The sequence below is a fragment of the Cibotium barometz genome, chromosome 45 (genome assembly GCF_041138505.1).
Source record: "Cibotium barometz isolate CiBa-2024 chromosome 45, ASM4113850v1, whole genome shotgun sequence".
In the NCBI taxonomy this organism is placed as follows: Eukaryota; Viridiplantae; Streptophyta; class Polypodiopsida; order Cyatheales; family Cibotiaceae; genus Cibotium; species Cibotium barometz.
The window spans coordinates 857,277-883,836 of NC_141090.1; the positions used below are offsets into that span (position 1 = coordinate 857,277).

Genomic DNA, 26,560 nt, shown 5'->3' on the forward strand with positions numbered 1-26,560 from the left:
AGCACCGGACCCTTCTTCTCCACAGAGGAGGGCACGGTCACATGGCATTTCAGGCCACCAGTTTCCTTTTTCCTCCCCCCACCCCCATGATATGGCCTCCCTCCAAGAGCCAGCAGCCATGGAGGGAGCCTGGCCACTCTCGGACGGAGGCTACATCATGGAGGGATGGGGCGGGGGGGGCGGGGGGGGGGGAGCCAAACTGGTGGCCCGTAATACCATGTGACCTTTCCCTCCTCTATGGAGAAGAAGGGTCCCCTAGAGTGCCTGACAAGGGACTCAGAGCGCATGCAAAGAGACGGCGGGCTGCTTTCTTCTGCACCTGGAGCACTGGACCCTTCTTCTCCACAGAGGAGAGCATGGTCACATGGCATCACAGGGCACTGGTTTGCCCCCCCACCCCCCCCCCCCCCAAAAAAAAAAAAAGAAGAAGAAGAAGAAGAAGAAGAAGAAGAAGAAGATGTAGCTTCCCTCCGAGAGCAGCCAGCCATGGAGGGAGTCCCCCCTTCATTTTTTTCTATTTTGTTATTGTCCTGGAGACAGTTGTATGACACCTTCTGGCGGAACTTAACATTAATGGAAGGATCTATTTTTGAAAGAAAACAAAAACTTCTAAATTTAAGCATTTTGGTGGTGGCATCTATGCAAACTGAAAAAAGGAAAAAAGATGAGCAGTGGGAAAAAAGCACCTCTGCAGGGTTCTTCTTCAAACACAATGAAACAAACTCTTTCATTGGTCTAGAAAAGTGATCATCAAGCTGCATCATTAAAGTGTAACTTTCAGTCCTTGGTTGCTAAGTGATACAAAGCAAAACTCTATGCTTATCTACTGACCAGCCTTTGGGATATCAGGTGAAGACCTACAGTATTGTATCTGAACTCCACTACATGAATCAAAATAGAGATATATAATATAGAGTAGAATTATATAAAAAACTCTTCATAAAGTCTATTGTAGCAGGAACCAAGAAACAACCTGTGGAGGGTTGTTTTTTGGGATGAGGAACAAGACCCTCATAGGATAAAGATCCGCATATGGTGGTTCACCCTTTGCCATTTCTATGGTAGTGATACCTAATGACCAGATATCTGCCTGCAAAGTTGAAAAACTGTCATTACAACTCATCAAATAAACAAAAAGCATCGTTCCCATAAATGTTGGCAATCATTACTATCTGCTCAACCACAATATCCTGAGGCAAGCACAAAATATCCTTTCATTGTAACAAAAAATTGGCAACTTAGAATACCTTTTCATTATAACCATCTGAACTCTGGATCACCTCGGGCGCCATCCAAAATGGAGTGCCAACAAATGTCTGCATGCAGGAAAAATGGATCAAAAACAAGAAAATGTGGTAGTGTCCTACCACTCTTTCCCTCGTTAAATTGAATGATAGTCTCCCATTAATATCAGAAAGCTAACAGAACGGCCATTGGCAAACATCGTCACAAACATGGATAAGGATGGCCTACATAGCTAGAAGTTCAACCCAGATGTACTTTGCTGAATGGGTTTTTCTATTTAGTATAAGGAATAGTACTTGAACTAGGGTTAAGCTCATAATCTTTTAAAAATGAAGATTATGAGGATTGCAGCCTCCTAAAAGATAAGAGAAAAAACATCTGTAAACCAATCACCTGCAACCCAATCCAGACACTAGTAGTGCAAATGGAGCATAGTTGTCAAAACAGGTTTTTGGGGTCCCAACACCGTTCTCATGCATGCCAAGATTGACAATGGCATTCCCACGTTCGCATCCCAACTTGCCAGCCAATGGACTCCAACAGCATTCCCAACAGATCCCAACAGCGTCGACATACAAGTTGGAATCGTTTCTCCTCAAATCCAAAGAAATATTTTTAAAAATTGAAGCTCTTCTCAATCCTCAGAATACATTTGACACTATTTTTAGAACTCACCCTTCACATATTTTTATATCTGATGCAGTTCTTTCAAGTTTTATACTAAAAACTGCATCACATGTCCTTACAAAGAAAGATGAAACGTATCCTATTACATGATGATATAGCATTGGATCCATTTGCATTTTCACTTTTTGCAGTTTTAAAACATTTGAAGAGTTTCCATTTTCATTACATTGGGACGTTCTTACGACTATGAAATGGAGGCCAATAAAGACAAAGATAGAGTTGGCAAGTATTCAATAAGCACTAGCTTTCACTCAGGTATACTAGATCTTTTAAGTATTATTGCCTTGATCGTTACCAAGAGATTAAGAAGCAGCACACTGCACATGCATGTGTATGTGTGTGAGAAAGAAAGAGAGAAATAGGCCCCTTCCTTTGAGGGTTTGGTGAACCATGCGGAACATAGCCTTTCAACCCTCCCACACTCTTTGGGATTTCCTCTAGGTAGTGGATGTGGTTCCTTGAAATCCTCAGTCTATGGGACATTGTGGGTTTTAAAGATGTCCATAATCAATCAGGACTCCCTTAGCTCGAAGCATGATCTTCCGTCTCCTCATCATTTGGCTCTCTCAGTGCGGGACCTAAGGTTGGACACCAAGCATTTTCATTGCGAGCCCTCTTCCAAGGATGAGTCACCTGGTGTACCGCCAAGGTTGGTCAGTCAATCATATACATACCTAGATGAATCCAGGAACATGCCCAAATTCACCTTTTAGGAACGTGCATGTTATATACTCATGGTAGTCAACCCACAAGACTATATAACTATCAACTCCATTACGTATAGTATGGACTAGATACTACGACATCCCCACTAACGTCATCGGTGCCCGATAATGGATGTGGAACTTTGTATGAAGATACGCTCTCACACACGCACTCCACACACACACACATAAGAGCATATATTCACACAAAGCCCTTCATACTAAGTTTCTGTCAAACCTCCGGAGATGCAGGGCAGACTCAGCCATAATGAAGCCTAGCACTAAGGGAAGTAGCAAATAGAAAGAATTAGTACATCAAATAAGTAGTTGATAGGGCAAATGCACCGCTAAAGATAGAAAGAATCATACACATTCCGCACAAGTCTTCTCGTGCCCATCCACACATGTCTATGCTGGATTGACCTATGCGAGACATTATGGGATGAGTCTATCTCAGCTGCTTCCCATAGCCTACCATTTTTCCAGTTCCACACTTTTATCAGATATGCCTTTTTTTGGCAGTTGTATCAGGCCACTAGTTCCTCTTTGGCCACATGTTATAGCTGGTTATTTTTCAATTTATGCTTTCATTTTCTACTCGGGACATTTAGTTTCCTTGAGTTTTGGATGTATTGGAACTTTTGTCTCATAGGCCACTTTGGCCTCTTGTAGACATTAATATATGTTTCTTTCTTTCTCTGTGTCTCTCATATCCATGTCTATGCTTCCACATACCATGGCTTGATCTCTCCACCTCTCCTTCCACTCTCACTCACTTCCTCCTGGACTTGGCCATGTTTCCAACATGGTATCAGAGCTAGGGTTTCCCACCCATCCTGGTCCACAACAACATCACTACAATCCTCAATGCCAAGGTCCCATCAGATCCTAGCAACTATAGGACTATCATGATTGGTCATACATCGGCCAACCTTTATAGATAGGTGCACATAGTCGGAGCTTAGTTCCATGGAAGAGATGCATGGATAGAGGGCCACAGAACACATCGGCTTTCGGAGGACATACTCCACACTGTATCACATTTTTACACCGAGAGCTATTATTGAGGAGACCAAATCGCTGAGATGCTATGTTTATTGTTGCTTTATGGATTTTCACGTAGCTTTTAACATTGCCCCCAAGCACGCCTTCTTAGGCATGTGCAAGATCTTGGTATACCATGAGAAAGGATATAGGGCATCACAACACTTTATGAGTCACTTACTGCTAGCGTCAACGCTCCAGGAGGTATGTCACTGAAGATCTTTCGCACGATTGGCCAGCTATGCATATCGCAATTGGCTAGCTCAAGGTAATCCATTATGTACCTAGCACTAACCCTAGAGGTTAGGGACTAATCCAGCAAGGTTAGGGGAGCCCTGGGATTAGGGAAAGCAGGCTTGGATGGGAGGCTAAGGTTCAGTATTAATAAATCCAAGGTTATTGGCTATTTATGAGTTGACTATTATTTATAGCAACGATAAGAACTATACAAGTGAGTCTCGGGTTATTATTAATTCATTGTGGTCTGGACCCGGACCAAGAGGCTTGCCATAATATTACCGGCTTTCCATGTAACATAGGTTCATGGGTTACTTATGGTGCATAAAGGACCAATCCCTCTCTAACAGACAACCTCCAAATTCCAATATCATAGTATGCTTAATAATGAAGTACAGCATGTTCCTCGTAACCTCATCCCCTTAGCCAACAATGATAGCAGCTGCGAATTCAAAACAGCAAAGCCTATGTGTAAGCCTTATCCATGGTCGGTAATCAAAAGTAGCTTTGCCAAAACCCAATGAAGCAAAGGTTGACTGGGATTGTTTCCTTGAATCTCTCTTGAGGAAGAAAAAACACAATGCATCGGTAAAGAAGACCTCCTTGATCCCCATTGGCATAGGGCAGCATGCAAGAGCATGAATGTCAAGTAGTGACGAAGTCAAAGCCGAACCAAAAAGCAGATTGAACATCAAAACCTTTTTATTTTTTTGCAAAAGTTATGACTCGACCTCCATTTTTTAAAGCCATAAATTCTACCAATGAAATCGTCGAGCCAAAGCTCCTTCTGGGTCAGCATATGCAAGGAGGTGTTTAGATGTAAAAGCTTATGAGCCGACCTCTAATCTTTTTGCAAAATCTTATGAGCCATAAATTCTGCCAATGGAAGCATAAGCCAAAGCTCCATCTGAGTCAGCATATGCAAGGAGGTGTGTGAGCTCTTCAAAAATGGTTCTCATGACTAGTGAAAATTAGCTAAGGCTTAATGAACACCTTGAGAGAATCATCATTAAAGAGAGCACCCAGAATTTACACATACATGGAGACCTTTTAAACCACAGGAAAAAATAAGCACACAAGATTTTTAAAAATGAGGCATGCCCAATGGTAACAAGATTCAAATTTTCTATCATAGGCCACAATAGATTGTTAAGTTGCTTGAAGCAGCTGACGGAGATTTTTTTAAAAATCATCAAGCAAATGAGAAACCTCTTATTTAAGCCATAGCAAGGAGGTGAACTATAAAGACAAAAAAAGCATACAAAACCTAGAACTCCCACCTCTCTTTTTTCTAGCTATTAGCTAGAAAGTATCATTATCTAACATATGCAATCAATACCAATTGGTCAATGGTAACAACATACCGACCTGTACGTTAAGGGCATATAGACTCTGAGACTTACCATTTCAATCAAAGGATGTGGCAGATCAAGCTTGAATGTGTATGCATATTGATCTGAATGCATATGCGTATCGACTGGGTGAATGCATGCGTCTGACCAACCTAAGATGGCCAAGGCATACCGATTGGGGCACATACCAATCGACAATGGCGTACCGTTCCGGGGACATTCTGACCTTGGAATGTCCCAAACTTTCATTCTTACCATTCATTGGATATGTATGGCGTTCCAATCTTGAAAAAGCATATGGACGTACCGATCAAATGGTACGTCTGAACTGCTTCAAGATGTGTGCGTTCATTCCTATGGAATGTGCACATCTTTTCTATGGCATTTAAATGGTGGTGCTTCAATGATATCTGCGTACATACATTCCGATGGAATGCATACGTGTGTTCCAAAGGTGCATACATCTTTTCTCTGGTGTTTAGCTGATATGTGTGGTCAGTAAGACTTGTAATTTCAACTCTTATGTTATTATTTCAGGATGATGTAAAGATGGCAAGGTGCATTGTTTTGATCTACATAGTAATTTATAACAGTTCTGAATCATTATCATGCAGAGACAGTCCATGAAAAACGTGTGTGATGTTATCCAAAAAGCTAATCACCTTGCGCTTTGACATTGTCCTTGTCAGCTGGGCGGATACACCAAAATCTGCAACCTATACAAATTGTCCACTCATCATGTCAAAATACCTAGAATTCTGATAATGATTTTTTTTAAACGTGATCTAGCAAACGAATGAATCATCGTGGGTCATATTCCTCCTACCTTCACGTCTCCATTTGATGTGAGGAGAATATTGGCAGCTGTAAAAAAACCCCCAAAAAAAAATCGAGAACTTCTTTGAGGAATGATAGCTTCCTTCTAATCCTTATAGTTTCGAATTAGAAGCATGTGCAGGTTGCCTTACACAACCTCAGGGTATTTGACTGGTTACAATCTTAGTTGGGTCAGAAAGAGGGGGGGGGGGGGGGGGGGGGGGGTGTGGGTGGGTTGTTGTTGTTCTGTGTGTGTGGATGGAGGGGGGGGAGGGGGCAGAGAGGGGGGGTTGTTTAAACTCTTTATTGCCAAGCATAACCCAACTAAGCTTTCCAGAAATGCTGTGTTTTAGCAATATTCACCTTTTATATCTCGATGAATCTTCCCTTCATTATGCAAGTAGTCCAAAGCATGCAAAAGGTCTCTTAGAATACATGCTATCGAAGCTTCATCCAGAGGTTGCCCTGTGTGCAACTGTCAACAGAGTATAGTGTCATCTCTGCATAAAGACAATAATAATAATAGAATACACCAAAGCTTGAAATGAGAAAGCATTTTACCAAATCAGAAACGGAGCCTCCAGCCATGTATTCCATGATAATCCACAGCTTCGTTTGATGTAGATAAGATCCATAGTATTCAGTGATATATGGTGAGCGACACTGTGAAAGAACTGATATTTCCTGCAAAAGGAAACTACATAAAGTTTTGATGGTTGTCTTTTCTACAACAAAAGCAAGCCAATACCTTTAGATTCAAATTTACAGGAGAAACAATGCATTCTTACCATCTGGATATCTTCAACCTCATCCTCCCTGCCAACAATCATACAAAATGCAGTCCCCATGTCAATGGTTTAAGCATAATTTTCTGCCTAGCAGAAGCGATCAGCAGTATGAAAAGACATCTTCAAATATTATCACAAAAAAAAGGTGCGATGCACTTGCAGAAGTCGTCTCCTTTCTTGACTTCACAAAAATATCATATACAAGAAAGCACAATAGCTTTTGCTGGCACAAAATAGCCAATACTTAGTTGTGTCAAAGACCCTACTCGTGCAATTTTCTGTTCAAATTTTTACATGTTATTTTTTAGACCTAAGCAAAATTCAAGATTTCATTGTTGGATTTTGAGAGAGAGAGAAATGAAATGAAATGAAATGAAATGTTATATTAACGTCTTCAAAAGGCCATAATGACCTATGAGACCAAAAAGTTACATCATGGTAGATCTGATACAATGTCTCGATAAAAAACCAGAAAATGAAAAATAAAGATGATACTACTGGCACCTGGAAAATGAAACTGGAACTGGAAGGTAAACAGAAACCCTTATAGGGTGTGAATATAGTGGAGGGGGGGGGGGGGGGGGGGGGGGTGTGTTTTACGCTATGGAGGTGAGTGGAGTACAATGAGGGGATACAATATCATGTGAGACGGGGGGGGGTACACTATGGAGGTGCCTCCATCTCATAATATGTGCCGCATCGGACGCTGGCGGATCTCCTCAATATTCTCTGTGGCCAGCACCCTGACTGGGTGTCCCGCATGTCTCGCAAGAATAATCCAAATCCGCCGCTGCAACCTCCGTCTATGCTGGGATGCCCTCCTCCGTAGTCGTGGGCGTCTGGACCACCCAAGCTCAATCGCACGATCAATCAGTGTACCGCTGGTGTGGGCGGTATCCATGTCCTGCTGCTGCTGTGGTCCATCTTGCGCAATGATGGCTGGACTAAAGAAGTCTATAATGTGCCTCTGAGTCTGGCTCTCTGTGCGCCTAAGCAGGCTATCTCTATATCTCCGCAGCTCAAGCAAGAACAATCCCAAACACCTCTAGTCCTAGTACCCCATGACTCTGGAAAGTGGTCCAAAACCCTCTCTGAATAAACAGTGGAAACGACCACGTATCTCATAGTATGCAGTACAATGGCATATATAATGCAGCTCTGTCTCTGGCTCCCCATGGCATACTCGACATATCCTGGCCTCAACTGGTATACCTCTATATCGGCCAATCTCAATCTCAAGCTGGTGTGAGGATGTGCGAATCTGACCAATAGCACATCGTACTGCATGAGACAAGTGTACATCCATGTAACTGGGTCTGATCACAAAACCATCTGCTGTGAGCTGAAGAAAATGCTCTCTGTAGAAAGCCATCTTCGTGCCCAGCTTCTCAGTCGGCTGTATCCATGTCCTCCTAATGTCCAGCTGAACTAAATCCTGACGGATGAGTCTGGTAATCTCTGTCCGTGTGAGAGTGAGAGAGGGTGCCTCCAGAGAATACTGGAAGGGAGGCAATCTGTCCATGCTAAAACCATGTGCCTAGAACCAAGATGTCATCTATCCATGTCCAGCTGAACTAAATCCTGACGGATGAGTCTGGTAATCTTTGTCCGTGTGAGAGTGAGAGAGGGTGCCTCCAGAGAATACTGGAAGGGAGGCAATCTGTCCATGCTAAAACCATGTGCCTGGAACCAAGATGTCATCTGTCCATACCAACAAGCCGTGTCTCCCTGTAAAGCTAACTGTCGGGAGGACTCAAGGGCGAGGTGTGCATATCTGTCTCGGGGGAGATCCCACAAGCCATGTATGCAGGAGACTGATCTCGTAAGAGCCTCAATCACCAGAGGGGCAGCCACCAGCTCTGCTCGAATAATCTCATGAGGTACCAAGGCCTTGGCTCTAATAATCCTAGCAATCATAGATACCAAAGGCCCCTCCATACCTCTCCACCCGCCTGCGCTGTGATGGCCCACTGAAGGTCCCCATATCTGCACTCCATAAAGCATAGCTGATGTCACTAGAGTGTCAAAAAGCCAAAGTTTCGTTCGAGGTTCCTGAAACTGAACCTGCGAACACATCCTCTCCAAACCACCCAGGGCTGCATGTGCTCTAGTCAATCTAGTCTCTGCTGCTCTCCTCATCGAAAACACTGGCCCACTGAATACTACCCCAAGATATGTATATGCATCTGTATACTCCACAATCTCCTGCCCATATGTCAATGTGGGAGCTGATCGCCTAACCCACTGTGGCGTGGTGTTAAACACCACAACCTTGGTTTTGCCAAGGTTGACAGACAATCCACTATCATGTGCAAACTCATGTAAAGCATCCAGATGACGCTGCATACCCTCAGGGGAGTCAGAGATCAACAGAATATCATCAGCATATAACAATAGTGGGATCCATGTACCTGCTAGCATAGTTGTCACGGTACGAAAATACGATACGGTACGGTACGATACCGTACGGGAATATTCGGTACGATATGAAATTTTGGGATACGGTACGATAAAATACGGTTTTTATTTTTTACACTTACAAGCTATGGAGCTTCAAGCTTGAATGTGAGGGAAGGTTGGGAGGGCAGGAGTCTACAGTGCTTGAGAAACCAGTACATGGATATGTGTCTCTCTCGGTTGGATCTCCCGATTGTCTCCAAAAAAGAACCTGGATGGGTAATGCAATACCAAAGGTCTCCCAGTGTAGCGTTTATGACTAAGGGACCGTCCTTGCACAAATACGAGGAGTGCATCTAGGGTGATAAGTTTAGGGACTCCTCTCTAGATCAAAATGGCCATGTCCAAATGTTCTCCCTTGTGCATAACTTGAGAATCTAATTGTCTAGCCTACCTATACCAGGGATCCCCAAGTGATGTAGCAAGATTCTCTCATCCTACCAATCAAGTGTACACTACCAGTCTACCTCGCCAGATTTTTTAGGTCTCTCCACAACCCCATATGGAATACTGAGTGGACACGAAAGTTGCGAAGTATTGCGAGCATTTGGGATCTTCGTAAAGCAAGGTTTCTATTTTTTTTAAGCATTTGGAAAAAAATTTTCAAGGAAAAAAAATTTTTGGGGTTTTAAAAAAAAAAAAAAAAAAAACTAACTCGTACCGTACGATATCGTACGAATTCGTACGGTATCGTACCGTACGACTCGTACGTACGAATAGGTTCGTACGCGTACGAGAAACAACTATGCCTGCTAGCTGGGCTCCTCTGTCCCCCAATCTCTCAATGTAGTCAGAAGCCTCATCCACATACATACCAAACAATGAAGGAGATAACGGGCAACCTTGCTTCACTCCTATAGTGGAGTGAACCAAAGTAGAGACCCCCTCTGGAATGCGTACTTGTCCTGCAACTGATCTATATAAAGCCATAATTCCCCATATGAGCTCTGTGGGTACCCCAATCTCTTGTAATCGCCTCATCAATCTGGCTCTGGGTGTAACTTGGTTGAACACAATGCTAATCAATTCACTTAAATACACTAAGATTTGAAGGACACTTGCTCAAATACAAGAAGTAAATTGCTGAATTGACAAGAGGCACACAATGAGCTGGAACGGCCGACCCCTCCCTTGAGTAAATTGTATTACTATTGGAGAAATTCAATACATAGCTTCACGGGCATCCATTGCCAAATCCTCCATGCCAATGCATATGAATTCAGCATTTAGAAAACAATGGTATGTCGATGTAGATCACCAAGGAGCTGCCTTGATGCCCGGCCCGACTTCAGTGCCCATATTCTCTACCATTGGCTCTATGTTCTACCAAGCAAGGTAGCAACATCTTCAAGAGCACATAGGACAAGAGAAATACTACACAGGGCGGCTAAACAAGGAGTCCTACCCTTCTACTGAGTAAGTAATGACAACACATTGTCCAATTAGCTTACCAGTCTTCATAGAAGTTGTTGCAAGCGGAAGCCTTCGCGTTGGAAGTTTTAGAAGTGTTGATATCTTCGATTTGCCGCAATCCTTTGCGACAAAAGTCTTCAAGAGGATGAAGGGAACCTTGGGAAAGCTTCCCCTATGGTTCAACTTGAGAAAGGAAGGCTGAAATTAGGGTTTTCAGCAAAAAGATCAGAAATTACAGCAAAAATGAGAGCTGTTTTGCTGAATTTCAGTCATTGGGAGTGAGTAGGAGAGTGATTAGCACTTGGAAACACTCTTGGAAGCTTGGAAAACACCCTAGCAAGTTGGGTATGGCTATGGAGAGCTTGGAAATGGAGAGAAATGGTGGAAAAACAGAGTTTTCAGCCTCCAAAAATCCTCATGACGAGAAAACACGAATTTCTCTTAATAAGTAAGTGAATTGGGGTCCAATCAAGTGAAGGGACATGGGGAGATGCCCATTTATGAGTAAAAAGGGAGGATCAAGTCCTGGACATTGAGTCTTGTCCGCCTCGGGACTTCAGTGAGTGTGAACTTGGAAGCGGTCATAATTTATAAGTGACTTTTGGGCGCCCAAACTTTAATGAAGTGGGAACGCACTCACTTATAAATATTGGCTAAGTCCTAAGGGCTATTTGAGCCTAGATTGGGTAATACTTACCACCTGTTCACATGCCACACAACCATGTCAGCAGACAGTTTCACACGCACGGTTCACGGGCGGGCGTCCCCTAGCCCGGAACTACACATAGGTCATGCAGGCATGAAAACAGTATGCAATTTCATTTGCAGGCAAGCACATAAAGATGCTATGCAATGCAGCATTGGCATGAGCAATTTCCGTTCATGAAACCATATAAGACCAGGCGTTTCCAGGCAAGTATACGTAATACCAGACCCAGTGGAAAGCCAATCCTCCAGGCGTTTCCGGGCATGTACACAAAGGCACAAGTCCCAGCGGAAAGCCAAGTCCTCCAGGCGTTTCCGGACATGTACACAAAGGCACAAGTCCCAGCGGAAAGCCAAGTCCTCCAGATATTCCGGGCATGATAACATCAAGTCCCAGCAGAATATCATATCCAACTATACAGCATGACACGTGTCAATCACTTGCATAGGCATATTCCATAAGCCATGGACACCAATCCAATATGTACATAGTGTGAAAGCAAGAGTGAACCATTTGGGTGGCCAAATGGTGACATTCCCCCCCGCTTCTAAACAGTTGTCCGCAACTGAAATGCATCCAAATATGTCTGAAGCACATGCGGGCAATCTTTGAAGAACTCTTCATCTACCCATTTAGCATCAATGGGAAGATAGTTCTTAAACTTCACAAGGTAACGCCTCATAACTTTGCCTGTAGCAAGCTTGCGTTCCTTGTGATACACAATCTGCTCTGGCTGCAAGATCTCCTCAAGTTCATCCACTTCTGGTGGATCCTCAATGACCATTTCACTGGGCTCCGGCCCTACATACTTACGAAGGAAACTCACATGAAAAGCATTGTGTATGTGCCAATGACTAGGTAATGCCAATCTGAAAGCCACTTCATTGATCTTCTCGATCACTTGAAAAGGTCCATAGTACCTAGTTGCAAGCTTAGGATATGCACCCTCTTTGCCAGGCCTCTTTGCAAGTCTTGCTTTCTCAAATTTCAGCAATACCCAATCATTCTCTTTAACATCCAATTGCCTTCTATGCTTGTCGGCAGCCTTTTTATGCTTGTCTTGTGACCTTGCAATGGCTGTCCGCACCTGAGCAAAAGCAATATCCAAGTCTCTTACATACTCATCAGCTGCAAATATCTCATCCTTTGTGCGAAGGATGGGTGGCAAAACCACCTTACCATAAACAATCTCAAACGGGGCCTTTCCCGTAGATGCATGCACCGTGTTGTTGTATGCAAATTCCACAAGCGGTAAGTACTTCTCCCAAGAAGACTTCTGATCCGCCACATAACATTTCAAGAGATCCAACACGGCTGAATTTGCAGCCTCACTTTGCCCATCCGTTTGAGGGTGATAAGCTGATGAGAAGTCCAATTTGGTGCCCATATTATCAAATAAGGCCCGCCAAAAGAGACTTGTAGTCCTGGGATCTCTATCCCCCACAATGGACTTCGGCATTCCATGATGTTTGAACACTTGTGCAAGATATATTTTAACCATATGCTCAGCTTTGATGGTCTTTTTGACCGGCAAGAAATGAGCTTGCTTGCTAAACCTGTCCACAATTGTCCAAATTGCATCATTACCCTGTTAGGTACGTGGCAAGTCCATAATGAAATCCATTGTAATACTTTCCCATGGCTGCGTGGGAATAGGCAATGGCTGAAGCAAACCTGGTGCCTTTTGCCTATCAAATTTGACCTTTTGACAGGTGATACATGCACGTACATGTGCCTCTATGTCCTTCCGCATACCTGGCCAAAAGAAATACCGCTCAATCATGTGCGTAGTAGGCATTATGCCTCTATGACCAGCATATGGAGGAGCATGGCACTCATCCAAAACCTTTTGCCTCATGTCAGACACCACACATAAGCAATTATCTTTCATGAGATAACCCTCTTTGATCACATATGAGGCATGTGCATGACCAGCCATCAAATCAGCCCAAATAGTGGCAAAATCAGCATCCGTATGATACGAATCACGCATGGTAGACAAGTCCCCATGAGAGGCAACCGAGATAGCTGCTACATACGGCTTTCGTGACAATGCATCAGCCACTACATTCTTCTTTCCCGGGGTGTGCAAGATCTGAAAATGAAACATAGAGAGGAAATTGGCCATCCTCATATGCTTCTCTGACAACTTAGTTTGAGTAAGAAAATACCTCAAACTCTGGTGATCTGTCTTCACAGTGAAATCAGCCCCAAGAAGGTAATGTTTCCATATAGTAAGTGCATGAATTACAGCCAAGAGCTCTTTCTCATAAATGCCAAGAGATAGCTGTGCATCATGCAATCTACGACTCTCATAAGCCACGGCATGTCCCTCTTGATTAAGGACAGCCCCTATGCAATTTCCAGATGCATCACATTCCACACAAAAAGGCTTTTGCAAATCCGGAACGATCAACACTGGACCATGAGTAGTTGCATCTTTCAATTTGAGGAATGCATCTCTCTCTACATTAGTCCATTTGAACACGGCCTTCTTCTTTGTCAAATCATGCAAAGGAGAAGCAATCCATGCAAAGTGCCGAATGAACCTGCGGTAGTAAGAGCATAATCCAAGAAAACTGCGGATCTCATGCACCGAACTCAATTCGGGCCAATTCCGAATTGCATCAATCTTTGCAGGATCCATCCGCACTCCATCTTTGGACACAATATGCCCAAGATAATGTATCTCTGACAAGAAGAACTCACTCTTCTTTGCATTTATGAAGAGTTTATGCTTATGGAGCTCTTCAAAAACAATAGCCAAATGAGCTTTATGCTCTTCTTCGGTCTTCGAGAAGACTAGGATGTCATCAAAGAAGAGACCTGTAAATTTCCTGAACCCACGGAATATGCGATTCATCATTCTATTGAATGTAGCCGAGGCATTTGTAAGACCAAAAGGCATAACAAGATACTCATAAAGCCCAAATGCTGTCCTGAAAGCAGTTTTGTGTACATCCTCAGGCACCACACGCACTTGATGATATCCACTCTTGAGATCAATTCGGCTAAAGCATGCCGATCCATCCAACTTGTCAAGGATGTCGTCTATGCGTGGAATCGGAAACCTATTCTTGATGGTAAACTTATTCAAAGCTCTATAATCCACACACATACGAAAGGATCCATCCTTCTTTTGAACCAAGAGGACGGGTGAACAATATGGGGAAGAGCTTGGCTGAACCAAACCCTTCTCAAGAAGCTCATTCACTTGCTTCATGATCTCCTCTTTTTGGGATACACTTACACGATAGGCTGGCCTATTAGGTGGTGAGCTACCCGGCACAAGATCAATGCGATGATCTTCCGGTCGTACAGGTGGTAACTCATTTGGTAACTCATCAGCAAAACAATCATTGTGCTCTTGCAAAAATTTCAGCCTATCATTACTAAGAGTGTTTACATGTACATTATTTTTCTCAACATGATCTCGTACAAAAATCAAGTACGCAAAAACACTCTTTTTCATTACTTTCTTAATTTGTACATGAGATACAAGGGGAATGGTATCACCCTCTTCACCAGCATCAATTACATGTTCTCGGCCTTTATGCATAAAGGTGATCCTGTTAGTCTTGTAAGCCTTGCACGGATCAATACGTGTATGCCAAGGCTTTCCAAGCAATACATCACAGCCATTCAAAGGCGCCATAAGAAAATCCTCATGATCCACATAGCCTTGAATGTGTATGCGCAACTTGCCAAAAATAGGCATGACCTGCACTTCTCTACCAACAAAGGCAGCCCCTGCTTCAATTTGAGGACCCATGTCCTCCACTTCAATACCCAAAGTAGCTGCCATCTGAGTGGATATGAAATTTTCAGATGCACAATCATCAAACATAAACAAAGCGGGTTGATCTTTGAGCTGTCCCCAAGCTTTACATACAACCCTATCTTTGCTATCATGTGAAGTGTTGCCCTACACATCCGGAACCATATGCACATTAGGCTTCGGTACATTAGCATTTTCAGCTTTGTTCTTCTTATTTGGGCATGCTCTTGCCATGTGCTCAGTGCTGCCACAAGTAAAGCATTTGCCTTCACGCATATATTGCTCCTTCTTCTCAGCACTAAGACCAAAGTTTGCCGGCTTATAAGGGCGCTTGTTAGCAAACTTATTTTCAGCTTTTGGACCTGATTTGGCTTGGTTTTGGTCCCTTTTAGGTGGCTGTCCATCATTTTGCAGGTTTTGGTCCCTTTTAGGTGGCTGTCCATCATTTTGCAGGTTTTGGACAGCCCTCTCTTTGCCTTGAATTGAGGGTTTAGCCTTATTGGATCGACTCAATTTGAGTTCCAATTGCTCGGTGGCGGTGGCGGCTGCGATTAATTGGTGTAAGGTATGACCAGGATACATTTGTAATCCCGCTTTGTACACGGGTTGCAATCCCGATTGAAACCTTCTCTTCCTTTCCGCCTCGGTAACATGCATAAATGGAGACACCTCCAAGAGTACTTTCCAAAACTTTTGTACATATGCATTTACCGATTCCCCCTCATTTTGCTTTACCCAATCCCACTTCATTGTTATCTCATTCAATGCATTGGGAGGCAAGAATTGAGCATAAAACCTCTCCTTGAACTCTTCCCATGATCTAACGGGATTCGGTGAGAGCTTCTCCGTGAGCCACCAATGGGCAGCAGTGCCTTTCATGAACATGCTTACATGCCGAATCATGGATTTCTGAGTGAAATCCTCATCACTGAAAGCAATATCAAACTGGGCAATAAAAGCAAGTACCTTTGATGCATCATATTCCCCATGATATGTGTCAAACTTCACAGATTTGTCTCCGGCTTTGAAGTCACGAGACTTTGATGCATGTGTGTGCATCTCAACATGTTTTCACCCATGTTTGTCCATTGGGACAGCCCCTGTAAACTGGCATCATTTTTGGACCAAAAGGTGATGCATAAGGCATAGATACATGTGCCCTGTAAGCATGAGACATGGCTGGCCTCTCAACATGCATTGATACATTTTCAGCCATAACTTCTCCCTCACGAGCACACTCGAAGGCATGAGTGGCATGAGAGATACGCGGAATACCTGCACCAACAGAAAATTGCAGCCCATGTTGCATGTGTTGTGCATGTACATTTTCAGCCGGCAATGGCATTTGACATACATTTTGACCACTGCCATAAACATTGTATCCTTCACGGGCTACATGAGATATTCCTGCATGGCGTGAAGTCACTGATTGTTCCTCTCCCATAGCATGGAGATTCATCCTCTTAGACATAACTTCTTGTTCGGGCACTTGTGGGGATTCCAAGACATGTGGGATGGTTGCCTTTTCTGCATAGGCATCCTCGGTACGAGCCAAGTATGCACGTGCTGCATCCCTTGGTTGCATGTGCAACTCTTGAAGGCACAAGTCCCAACGGAAAGCCAAGTCCTCCAGATATTCCGGGCATGATAACATCAAGTCCCAGCGGAATATCATATCCAACTATACAGCATGACACGTTTCAATCACCTGCATAGGCATATTCCATAAGCCATGGACACCAATCCAATATGTACATAGTGTGAAAGCAAGAGTGAACCATTTGGGTGGCCAAATGGTGACACTGGGCACTGTTTCAAATGCTTTGTGGAAGTCCACAAAGCTACAATAAATCCGTCGCCCATGCGACCTGCCCTCCTCAATAATGGCCCGCAAAGTCAAGATGTGGTCAAGAGTAGAGAAACCTCTCTTGAACCCTACCTGTCCCTCTGCTCGAATGCCCTCTCTCTCTGCCCATCTACTCAACTGCTGCTCAAGAATGGATGCATACAATCGTGCTAGTGTGTGACCAATCATAATAGTGCGATAATTCCCTGGCTCCATAGGGTCCCCTGACTTGAAGATAGGCACGATGGTGGACATACTCCAAGTCTCGGGTAAGCCTTCACACATAGCACAATTGAACATCACTGCTAGAAGCTCTGCCAGCATGTCTCTCGCATGAATAAAGTGCTCAGCAACCAATCCATCATGATCATATGCTCTCCCAATCTTCATCCTATCAATGGCCTTCCTTACCATCTCTGTGGTAAAGAAAGTACATGTCTGTGGGCATGGTGCTGGCGGGTCAGAAAAAGGTGTCTGTCCAGGAACTGTATATAGAGATGCTGCATAACTACCCCAGACCTCTGTAGAAGTGATGGCCAAAGCAGGGGAGAACTCATGAAACAAACGCCAAGCCTCCCTCGAATCCTGGCTCAAGAACAGCTGGTATAATTCCTGCTCTAGCTGAGCAAGGAAGGCCTGCTTCTTCCTTCGCACAAGGCGCCGGAAGGCAATACGTGACTGTCGGTGAGTAGTGACTCCCAAAGCAACCTCCTACTGCAGTCGGGCTCTTGTCTCTCTGCACTCCTCATCATACCAGCTGTTCTGGGGCATACACCCAGAACGTTGTCTCCGTCCAGGCTGAGTATGTGGATATGCCTCTCTCGCTGCATCCTGTAAAGTCTCTGTCAGTATATGGGTCAACTCCTCCAAAGGTCTCCCTGGCTCCTCTGTGTACAAACGTCTATAAATCCCATCTCTGTAGACAGCATCAGTCTCTGAAGTAAAAGTATATCGAGTGTGATCTGCCCCTCGTGTCCTCTGAGCTGTGGTAAAGTGAAAAGAGATGGTCAATGTCAACAAAGCGTGATCCACTACTACCCCAATGGGCCAAGATCCAACTGTGAAGTCCTCAATGCATGAAACAAAGCTCGGCATAGCCATAACATAATCCACTGTGCTAGCACCATGTCTATGTGGAAAGCAAGTAAATCCAACTGCTGACGGAAACCTCTCCAAGCCATTAAGTATGGCCAACCCATGTGCAGTCCCCATATCTACCAAATATCTCCCATACTTTGTGCACTCCACATCCTGTGAGCGTCTGTCTAATCCCATATCCAGAGTGTCCAGCTCTCTCAGCATCTCCTCTGAGGTATCATAAAAGGCTGTCTGGCGGTTGCCCGTCCGGGCATTAAAGTCCCCTAACAGGATGATGTCTCCATCCCTAGAGAACTCCCATATGTCATCATCTAGCACAGAGAAAGGAGACTGCCCTCTAGGTGCTGCATATGTCGATGTACTAGGAGCAAAATAGCATATGGCAATATACAGGAATCTGCCTGTGTCGGCCCTCAGTCTCACCCACATATATCTGGCCTGATCATCTCTCCGAACGATGTGTAGAAGCGGTTGTGACTCCTCCCTGAAAAGAACTGCCACCCCCCCGATCCTCTACTACTGTGTACCGATCTCGTCCCTACTCTGCAAGCCGTCTCCCATCTGTATCCTGTCACCTGTGGCATCATCTGACCAGGGGCCTAGTGAGTCTCTGAGTAGAAGACTATATCTCTATCTCTAAAGCTGTCCTCAAAGGCACCTACATCAAGTCTAAGGGATCCATTGCAGTTCCAGGCTGCCAGCTTTAATTTGGTCCCATAGGTCTCGCACCGTCATGTAGAGCGTCACTCCACGATGACCACCCTCCCTTCTCTATAAAATGCTATCTTTCTCTTTTCTCTTGCCGCCCTAATCTCTGGCATAACTTCCTTCATATGTGCAAGCTGTGAAAGAGTAAGATCGTCACCAAGAAAAATGCTTGTATTCTTTAAAGTGGGTCGCCTCTTCAAGAACTCCTTCTTCGCCTCAATAGAGGGGAAGCGAAGTATGAGAGCTCTTTCCTTTGATGTTTCCCTGTTGCCTCCGCTTTTTTTGCCCACTCTCCAGGCTTTTGCGTGTGCCGGACTATCAATCCCCATCAACACCATAAGCTCTTTCACCTCCTCTTCAATTTATCCCCGTCTTTAAGGCCGGTAATCCTCACATGCAAAGCACGTGTATGTCTTCGTTGTTCCTCTTCCAAAGTCATGTTAATGATTGCAGGTGTAGGGGTTGTTATCTCCTTACCTTTACCCTTCTTAGCGACCTCTATCCACTTCTCCGCTTCATCCATCTTCCTTTGAGTCTTGGTGATGACTTCCACCCATGAGGAAGTCTTTGCTTCGTGTTGCTTCTCTTCTTCCTTAATTGCCCGTACTTGTTCCTTGATAACCTTGAGCTCTTCTATCATAGATGGCTGAATTTCACCTTCTTCAAGTCCACCATTTGCCTTAGCCTCTGCAAGCTCCCTCTGAAGAGCTGAAATTACGCCTTTGAGCGTGTTGACTTCCCCATGAAGATCTTTGACTTCTGCTATGAGGTCCTCCTTCTCCTCTTTCCACCGCTTACCCTCATTGAATACCATTTGGAGAAAGTTGGCTTTCTCCTTCCACCATCCCTCCATCTCCGCCTTCCATTCCTTCATCTCCTTTTCCACATTTGTTATCCTCTTGTTTGTGACCATAAAGGTCGCCTTCGTCGGGTTGCACAAGGGGGAAGCCATGGAAGAAGCGAGAGAGAGAGAGAGAGAAAGAAAGAAAGAAAGAAAGATTTTATTAACGTCTTCCAAAAGACCGAACTCGGCCTATGAGACAAATCGGAGTACCTGTATGGGGTATCCTCTGTCATCCCAACAAAATGAAAAAGTACTGAACAAAAAAAAAGCTAAATCTGGGTGTGCAGGGGATAGAGCTCTACTACTAGGAGAATGCAAAGCTATATGCATGGAGTATACAATCATGATATGCAACCTAGCTAGCTCCATCCTGTACCATACTGGGGGTATAAAATGGTATACATCAGTGAAGGGGGTGTCCACAGCTCCCTGAAGAGCATGCCTGGGTGTGCTCTGAAGCGAGCCAGTCGCTCCGCACCCTCTCTGTGAAACTGAGCTCTGATCTCTGTCATCTCTCTCTGGTATAGGCGTGGTGTCCGAAAGCCAGGTGTCCTCTGTCTCCTGCGGGCTCTAAGTGTCTCTGCTCTCTGGAGAGTAATTCCCTGCCGTGTAGGGGCTGGGAGGGGGATGGATCTCTGAAAAAATGTAGTAATCTGTGTCTGTCGCCCCCCCTCTGGAGCTGTCTGAGCCTGTAATAATGTCTCTCTGTGGCGCTGTATGTCTAGAATGTATCTCCCCAGTATGCGCTGGTCTGCTGCCTCAAAGATCTGGCGTAGGGAATGTGGCTCTCTGAATAAAATGGGATATCTCTCTCTGATGGCTGTATATGCTCTGCATCTGCATACATAATGCTCCTCACTCTCCACCTCCTCTCTGCACAATCTGCATACCCTCTCCTCTCGGGGGATCCGTGCTGCTCTGCCAGTCTCAATCTCCAATCGGTGTGATGAAACTCTGAGCTGACCAATAGCCACTCGGGAGCCGTGTGGTAAAAAACCCTCCATGTATCTAGGCCTCTCTATAAATCCATCATCAGTGATACTCATGAAGTGATCTCTGTAGTATAGCATCTTCGGTGGAAGAGGCTATGTAGGCGATATCCATGTCTCTCGTGTATAGAGCTGCCATAGATCCTGTCTCAATACTCTGTTCCTCTCACTATGAGAGAGACGGATATGTGGTGCATCCCTGTCATACTGGAATGGTGGTAGATGATCCATGTCTAGGCCATGCTGTGAGAACCAATGTGTGACCTGTGCATACCATGATCCTCTGTCTCCTGCCTCAGCCAGCTGTCTAGATGCCTCAAAAGCTCTGTATGACAATCTGTCCTGTGGCATCTCTCTGAATCTGTCTAGCAGGCATATAGTCTGAAATATGGCCTCTACCATCATAGGAGGCGCAGCAAACTCTGCTCGGATAATGTCATGAGGCACTGATGGTTTGCTGCGTATCATGCGTGCCATCATGAGGGCCTGTGGTCTCTCTATCTGTGTCCACCAATGGGTAGCAAGGCCTGGCGCCCATACCGCTGCTCCATACATCAATGCCGGTGTGACTAATGTGTCAAATAGCCACCCCTTCGTCCTGGGCTCCTGAAAATGCGCCTGGTGGCACTGTCTCTCTAGCATAGCCAATGCTGCATATCCCCGTGTCAATCTAGCTCTGGCTGCTGAACCCATGGTGAAGCGTGTGGCTGCTGCAGAGAAGGTAACCCCTACGTACACGTATGATGTCACCACCTCCACCTGGCATCCTGTGAGAGTGAATGTCAGCTGACTCCTGCCCTGTCTCGATGTATGAAAGACCATAACCTTGGTTTTCCCAAGGTTCACAGTAAGACCCCTCTGTGTGCAGAAATCATGGAGTGCATGTAGATGCTGCTGTAGACCACCTGGAGACTCAGACACTAATACAATATCATCAGCATAGAGCATAATATGTACTGAGGTACCTGCTAAATCAACTCCATCTCCGCCTCCCCGTGTAATGAAGTCAGCCACCTCATCAATGTATAACCCAAATAGCGTGGGGGAAAGTGGGCATCCTTGCTTCACACCAATGGTGCTAGCAATAATCTCGGACATACCTCCTGGACATCTGACTCGCCCAAAAACCTGCTCATATAATGCATAGATGCCCCATGTCATATCTGCTGGTATACCAAGAGACTGCAAGCGCTGAAAGAGCCTCTCTCGTGGTACTGTGTCAAATGCCTTGCGGAAATCCACAAAGCAGCAATAGAGCTTTCTCTTCCTCACTCTGGCCTGATCAATCATACATCTCAAAGTGAATACATGGTCAGTGGTAGAGAAAGCTCTCCTGAAGCCTGCCTGCCCTGATGAGCGTAGACCTGCTCGCTCAGCATATAAGTTAAGCTCTTGCTCCAGCACTGCACCATAGAGTTTGGCCAGCACGTGGCCAACCATAACCGTCCTGTAGTTGCTCGGATCGAGCATATCCCCTGTTTTGTGAATCGGCACAATGGTGTGCATCGTCCACTCCGCAGGCAAACCCTCTGCTAGTGCCCTGTTAAACAGGTGTGCAAGAAAAGGAGCTAAAGAATCTACTGCATATATGAGATGCTCACCCTGCAGGCCCATATGGTCGGCGGCCCATCCATGCTGTAGGCGGCGGATAGCTTCCTGTACCATCGAGTGGGTAAAGAAGCTAGCTGTGGTAGGTCGAGGCTCCTGTGGCTGAGGTATAGGTGGCTGCTGTGGGGCATGGTATAGGCCCTCTGCATGTGTGTGCCATGTCTGTGGGTCTGCAATAGGTGTCGGGATCCGGGGCTCTCTGAAGTGCCGCCATGAGACAGGGCTATCTCTACTCATAAAGAAATGAAAGATCTCTAGCTCCTGTATCTCTGCGAAGGCCCGCCTTTTGCGGCGAGTAAGTCTCCTCATCTCTCTCCTCGACTCCTGCTCTGTGATGGCTCCCAAGGCTCTCTGTATGCGGAGCCGTGAGTATAGGGCTCTGCACTCGTCATCATACCATCTGTTCTGGGGCATAGTCCCAGGTCTCGTAGGCTCTCCTGAGTGTACACGATGTGGGAAGCTCTGTAATGCAGCCGTGTGTAGGAGTGATGCCAGCTGGGCTGTAATGTTATCCATAGGTGCCAAGGGATCCATGAGTAGGAGCCCATCCTCTACTCTACCAGTGTATATGTCTGCCATGTCATGTGTGAAGTAGATGGTAGTGTGTGGCGTCGGTATGTGGGGGGCTGGTGATACTGGTGATCCGGCTAGTGAAAATGCCAAGTATGTATGATCTGCCCCAATAGGACGAGGTGGAATGGAGAATGAGGTGACAAGCTGTGATGCCTCCAAAGACCCCATAATGTAGTCTACCACTGTACCTCCGGTCCGTGTATGACTCCCATGTGGGAAGCATGTCAGCCCTCCTGATCCCGGCCACTGTAGCATCCCGTTATAAATAACGAGACGATGCCTGGCTCCCAACTCTAGTAAGTGGTCCCCATAATGTCCTCTGTCTGGTCCAGTATCCTCTGATGCCCGACTAGCCCCTATCTCCTCTGGATCCACAGGGTGGAGGATCTCCGTGTCATCATAGTCATACACCTCACACTGTCTGCTCTGTGTGTGGGCATTGAAGTCGCCCGTTAGAAATACTTCCCCTAGTGTAGAATAATGCATAATCTCCTCTGATAGACAAGTGTATGGCGAGGCTCCTGTCTCCTCCTCCTGTGGCATGTCCTCTGTAATGACATAGGAGGATCCTGATGGAGAAAAGTAACATAAAGCTATGTATATAACCCTGTCCTGTGAGAGCTGTAAGCTGATCCACATGTATCTGAAATTCAGAAAGTGCAGCCAAACCCTAAAACGCAGATTTGCGGCAGTGTAAATAAAATTTTTTTTAAAAAGTGACGCGAACCCTAAAACGCAGCTAGAAACCTAAATGGCAGCATGGGCACGCTTGTGGGCAGCAGTCCTAACGCACACACACATCTCCATGAGAGAGAGAGAGAGAGAGAGAGAGTGTGTGTGTGCGCGCGCATGTACGTGCATGCGTGAGTGCGTGCATTCGTGGGTGGGTGGGTGCATCAGTGGGTGTGTGCGTGAGTGGGAGAGAGCGTGTGTGTGCGCATGCGTGAGTGCGTGGGTGCGTCGGTGGGTGGGTGCGTCGGTGGGTGTGTGTGCGTGGGTGTGTATGCATTCGAAAGAGAGAGAGCACAAGCTTTGAAATGTTTTAAATAAAAAGTAAGCTACCAGATATTTTGTTCTCCAGAGGGCACACTGAGCCACCAAAAAAACGCTAACAATGGTAGGTCTTCTGACAGAGGAGCTTTACATTATTTTGACCAGAAGGTCTGTAGCACATCAGCAATATAAAAATGAAAATATCTCTCAAGACTAGACATGTTAAATGCACTGCGGCAGAACTGCTGATTAAGGAGAGATTAAGGTTGCAACAGAGCATAATCAGACTGCTCTCTGGATGATTGGTGACCTCCCTTGCTTGTGCATTAGAAAGTTGGGTCTTCAACTGAGAGAGTCTTGAGAACATGCACGCACTCTTTATATAAGAGGTGCCAGCCCCCCTTGATCCGGTCGGCCAGCCGTACTTCCCCCAACTTGTAAAAATGAGCTGCAATTTAGCTGATCAATCCCAATACGTGGGCTTTGAATCAGTATGTTCTAACCTTAGTAAAAAGGTTGGCATTCAGACCTGGGCAATTAGAAATGGGCTGCCCAGGCCCAAAATAAGTCACCTTTCACCTGTAATTTGCCTGACGCATGAGAGTGGGATGGAGGTGTCAGTTCTGGATTCAGGTTTTTTATTTTTCTCTCTTTCGAACCAGTTCCACCACAAAGTTGGTGTCTCATGTGCTCTTATAGTCTTGCACATAATTTTGGGTTAAACGTTTGAAGATTGTGAGTTCAAACTTCCTATGTGATGGAAAAATGAAAGTTGCTGATGTTGGCAAATAACTTTGCTCTCAGAAAAGACAATGAATTTATGAAGCCCAAAGGAAAATGATTACCATGTTTTTTAGGTCATGGCAGATGCTATCATTTCAAACTGTGACTTTACTTTATATCAAGATTTTAGAAAAGTATTTCTAAATAAATCAGATCACTCACGCTTCTTCAAGGTCAATAACTTTAACGGCTACCTCCTTGTTCAGTTCCTTATCAAACCTGCAGAAAAGAAACGAAGGTCATTCAGAAAAACCACATAATCTGAATTAAAACCCTAGTTTTGGCTATCAAAAAACCCATAAACAAAAGAAGCACTATGTGCTCACAGAAGCTAGAGCAGAAATAATGGTGTCTCAGAAAATGTACAAATGGTCTCTTCCTTTTACAGCTGTGAAGCAGGTTGGGTTCTATAATTGTGTAGAGTTTACCAATTTTACTTGCCGATGTCTAGTCAGCTTGAGTTGTCTCCAATGTCCATAACATCTCTCTAGGATACCTATAAGGCCCACGAGAAGCCACAGGTGCAGCTGCTTGACGTGTTGCTACCTCATTCAGTCCATAAAAAGAAATACAAAAAACGAGCTTCCAACAATTGTTGTCATGAGAAAAAAAAACATTTGTAAACATACCGATGAAAAGTTCAGGATAAAGGGTGCCCTGTGTTAGAATATTGTGCATCTCAGTTTGGGCTTTATCCATTTTTCTCTCCTTTTAGTGGGTCGTGGAGCAGTCGGCCAGCTTCTTACATCACTATAAAAGGGGCCTTCTCTAATCACTTTAATCATCCAATCCTAGCACAGTTGCAGCACTCTCTTGCTGGCTATTGCCATTGTAAAAGCTTCATCCTATAATAAAAGGTGATCTTTTCAACGAGTGCTCTCTCTCCTTTGCTCCCACTCTCTCCTTTGTTTTGCTTCCGCATTGGCGGTTCTGCCTACTTCGTGGGTGCTTTCCGGCAAGATTTGTGGGCTTCTTTGCTGCAGTCCAGTCCTACTCTACCTCAGTTCTCAGAGGGGGCTATTTGGTCCTTTCCTTCCATGGCGTTGGAGTTTGTTGGAGAAGTTTTGGAGATTGATAGTTTGCTTGCAAAGGTTTGCTATTGCTGTGGATATGGCTCCCCCCTATACGAACAAGGAGGACAAGTTGGCTGGAACCAACTATGCTCATTGGAAGCTAAATATGCGGATCTGGTTCATCCATAAGGGTTTGTGGGAGATTGTTCAAGGCAATGAGAAGAAGCCCGAGCGTCCTCAGAACTCGAGGCATTGGACCCAAGTTCAGGAGGATGAATTCCTTGCGGACTTACAAGACTGGGAGGATCGTGATTCGAGGACGCACTCTGTGCTTGTGCGGACCATTACGAAGGAGTATGATGTGGTTTCTCGGGCTTTGAGTTGCCATATCACAATCACTCAACTGGATTTTGATGACCTCATCTCCCTTCTCTTGGAAGAAGAGTGTGTCCTCGTTTCTCAGGGTAAGATCAAGGTGTCTCTTAACAGTTCTGATCAAGCACTTACTTCAGTACAGAAGAAAGATCGGAGTCATTGCTTATCATGTGGGAAGAGAGGACATCTGTCTCAGGATTGTTTCTCCAAGAAGAAGGACAAGACCAAGGGCAAATCTTCATCTCATAAGAAGGGCAAAGACACAACACAAGACAGTGATACAGATACTTCCAGTAACTCATCTAGGGCTCCCAGGGCGCTTCCGGCTCGCTAGGACCAAGCTGGTCTTCTTCTCTAGTATACATGAATGAAGTTTCCCCCATGTGCTTCCAGCTTGTTGTCAGGAGAGGAGACTGTCACCATTTGGCCACCCAATTCGTCCACCCGTGCTTTCTCGTCATGTATGTACATTGGACTGGTGTCCATGGCAATTGTATATGCCG

General features: G+C 45.0%; 1 protein-coding gene across 1 annotated transcript in view; it reads right to left on the reverse strand.

The window, feature by feature from the left end:
* Positions 1-26,560, reverse strand: part of LOC147612300 (uncharacterized) — a 54,266-nt gene that overhangs the window by 11,440 nt on the left and 16,266 nt on the right. The window contains exons 3-11 of the mRNA XM_086782908.1: positions 24,832-24,888; positions 6,874-6,901; positions 6,647-6,769; positions 6,449-6,560; positions 6,096-6,133; positions 5,932-5,985; positions 1,248-1,316; positions 974-1,090; positions 687-755 (exon numbers count right to left, since the gene is read on the reverse strand). Coding sequence (XP_086639034.1) covers positions 687-755; positions 974-1,090; positions 1,248-1,316; positions 5,932-5,985; positions 6,096-6,133; positions 6,449-6,560; positions 6,647-6,769; positions 6,874-6,901; positions 24,832-24,888 — 667 coding nt within the window. The remainder of the gene's footprint in view (positions 1-686; positions 756-973; positions 1,091-1,247; positions 1,317-5,931; positions 5,986-6,095; positions 6,134-6,448; positions 6,561-6,646; positions 6,770-6,873; positions 6,902-24,831; positions 24,889-26,560) is intronic.